The sequence below is a fragment of the Nestor notabilis genome, unplaced genomic scaffold (genome assembly GCF_000696875.1).
Source record: "Nestor notabilis isolate BGI_N333 unplaced genomic scaffold, ASM69687v1 scaffold16646, whole genome shotgun sequence".
NCBI classification, from domain to species: Eukaryota; Metazoa; Chordata; class Aves; order Psittaciformes; family Psittacidae; genus Nestor; species Nestor notabilis.
This window is the reverse complement of record NW_009931685.1, coordinates 16,362-17,793: the sequence shown is the minus strand read 5'-3', so window position 1 is coordinate 17,793 and position 1,432 is coordinate 16,362. Positions and strand designations below refer to the sequence as shown.

Sequence of the window (1,432 nt, the reverse complement as noted above, 5' to 3'; positions counted from 1 at the left end):
CTTGCTCTTGCTTCCCTGAGAAGTGTGGGGACCTCCTGCCAAGCCTGTCTGACCCAGTGGTGCTCTCTTTGGCAGGACAAGGTGTATCAGTTCTGTTGCAAGGACTGCTGCGAGGACTTCAAGCGGCTGCGTGGGGTGGTGTCTCAGTGTGAGCACTGCAAGCAGGAGAAGCTGCTGCATGAGAAGATCCGCTTCTCTGGAGTGGAGAAAAACTTCTGCAGCGAAGGTACTTGGGGAAGGCACAGGAGAGGCAGAGCTCCCATGCCAGCCCATGCTGGGGGAGGAGAAGAGAGCATGGAGAGGAACAGAGGGGAGACTGTCTTAGCCAGGCCCTGGGGCGAGAGCCTTGCCATGCAGTGAAGGGAGGACTGTCGTGGGGATGGCTTGCTGTCCAGCCAGGCCCTAGGGCAAGATCTTTACCGTTCATTGTGTCCTTGGGGAGGGCTTTCTCACAGCTTTTCTCTCTCTGGGGGCTGGGGAGACAGCAGGTGGCAGCTCCGCTCCTCCTGTCATCATGCACTTCTACTCTTGCGTCTGGGCTGGCCTGACCTGGCCTTGCCCTGCCTGCTGGGTTCCTGCACACAGGAGGTTGGAGTCAGACTCTTCCTAGAAGCATGGAGGTGAGAGATGGCAAGTCCCCATGAGGTCCCATCTTATCCCAGCCCCAGGGGCCAGTGCTGGATTGTTCCCTACAGTGTGTTGCGCGTGCTCTGTTGTCTCCGCAGACCTGGATTCTGGTCATGTTTGGGTCAGGGAGGCCCCCCAGTTCATCCTGGGAAGGTTTCACTCCTATTGTTTCTCCGCAGGGTGTGTGCTTCTTTACAAACAGGATTTCACCAAGAACCTGGGCCTGTGCTGCATCACGTGCACCTACTGTTCTCAGACCTGCCAGCGGGCGGTCACCGAGCAGCTGGAGGGCAGTACCTGGGACTTCTGTAGTGAAGACTGCAAAAGCAAATACTTGCTCTGGTACTTCAAGGTCAGTATTGGCACTGGCAGCTTGTGCTAAGTGCTGTGGTGGGCACAGCACCCAGATATGTGGGCATTGCACTGAGGAAGTTCGCACTGCTGGAGTCTGGCTGGCACTGCTGCGGAGAACCTGGCACTGCTGGAGTCCTGCCTGGCAATGACGGGACACTGCTACGGGGAAGCTCACGTAGCTGGAGTCCCCAGCTGATCCTGCCAGAGCACTGCACTGAGGAAGCTCACTCACAGTGCTGGATCCGCGGCTAGTGCTGCTGTGAGAAGTTCGCACCGCTGGAGGCCCCGGCTGGCACTGGCAGGGCACTGCTGTGGGGAAGCTCACAGCGCCTTGCTATGTGCACCTTTCACCGGAGAGTTGTGTTGCACTCGGAGGGGGTGTGGTTAGTTACTCGTTGTTTCTCTCCTGCTGATGCGGGCTTTAGGCAGCTCGGTGCCCTGCCTGCAAGCG

The 1,432-nt window shown here is 58.3% G+C and overlaps 1 protein-coding gene across 1 annotated transcript in view; it reads left to right on the top strand.

Moving 5' to 3' along the window:
• Positions 1–1,432, top strand: part of ZMYM3 (zinc finger, MYM-type 3) — a 22,067-nt gene that overhangs the window by 9,617 nt on the left and 11,018 nt on the right. Inside the window, 3 exon segments of the mRNA XM_010016027.1 lie at positions 76–226; positions 807–979; positions 1,407–1,429. Coding sequence (XP_010014329.1) covers positions 76–226; positions 807–979; positions 1,407–1,429 — 347 coding nt within the window.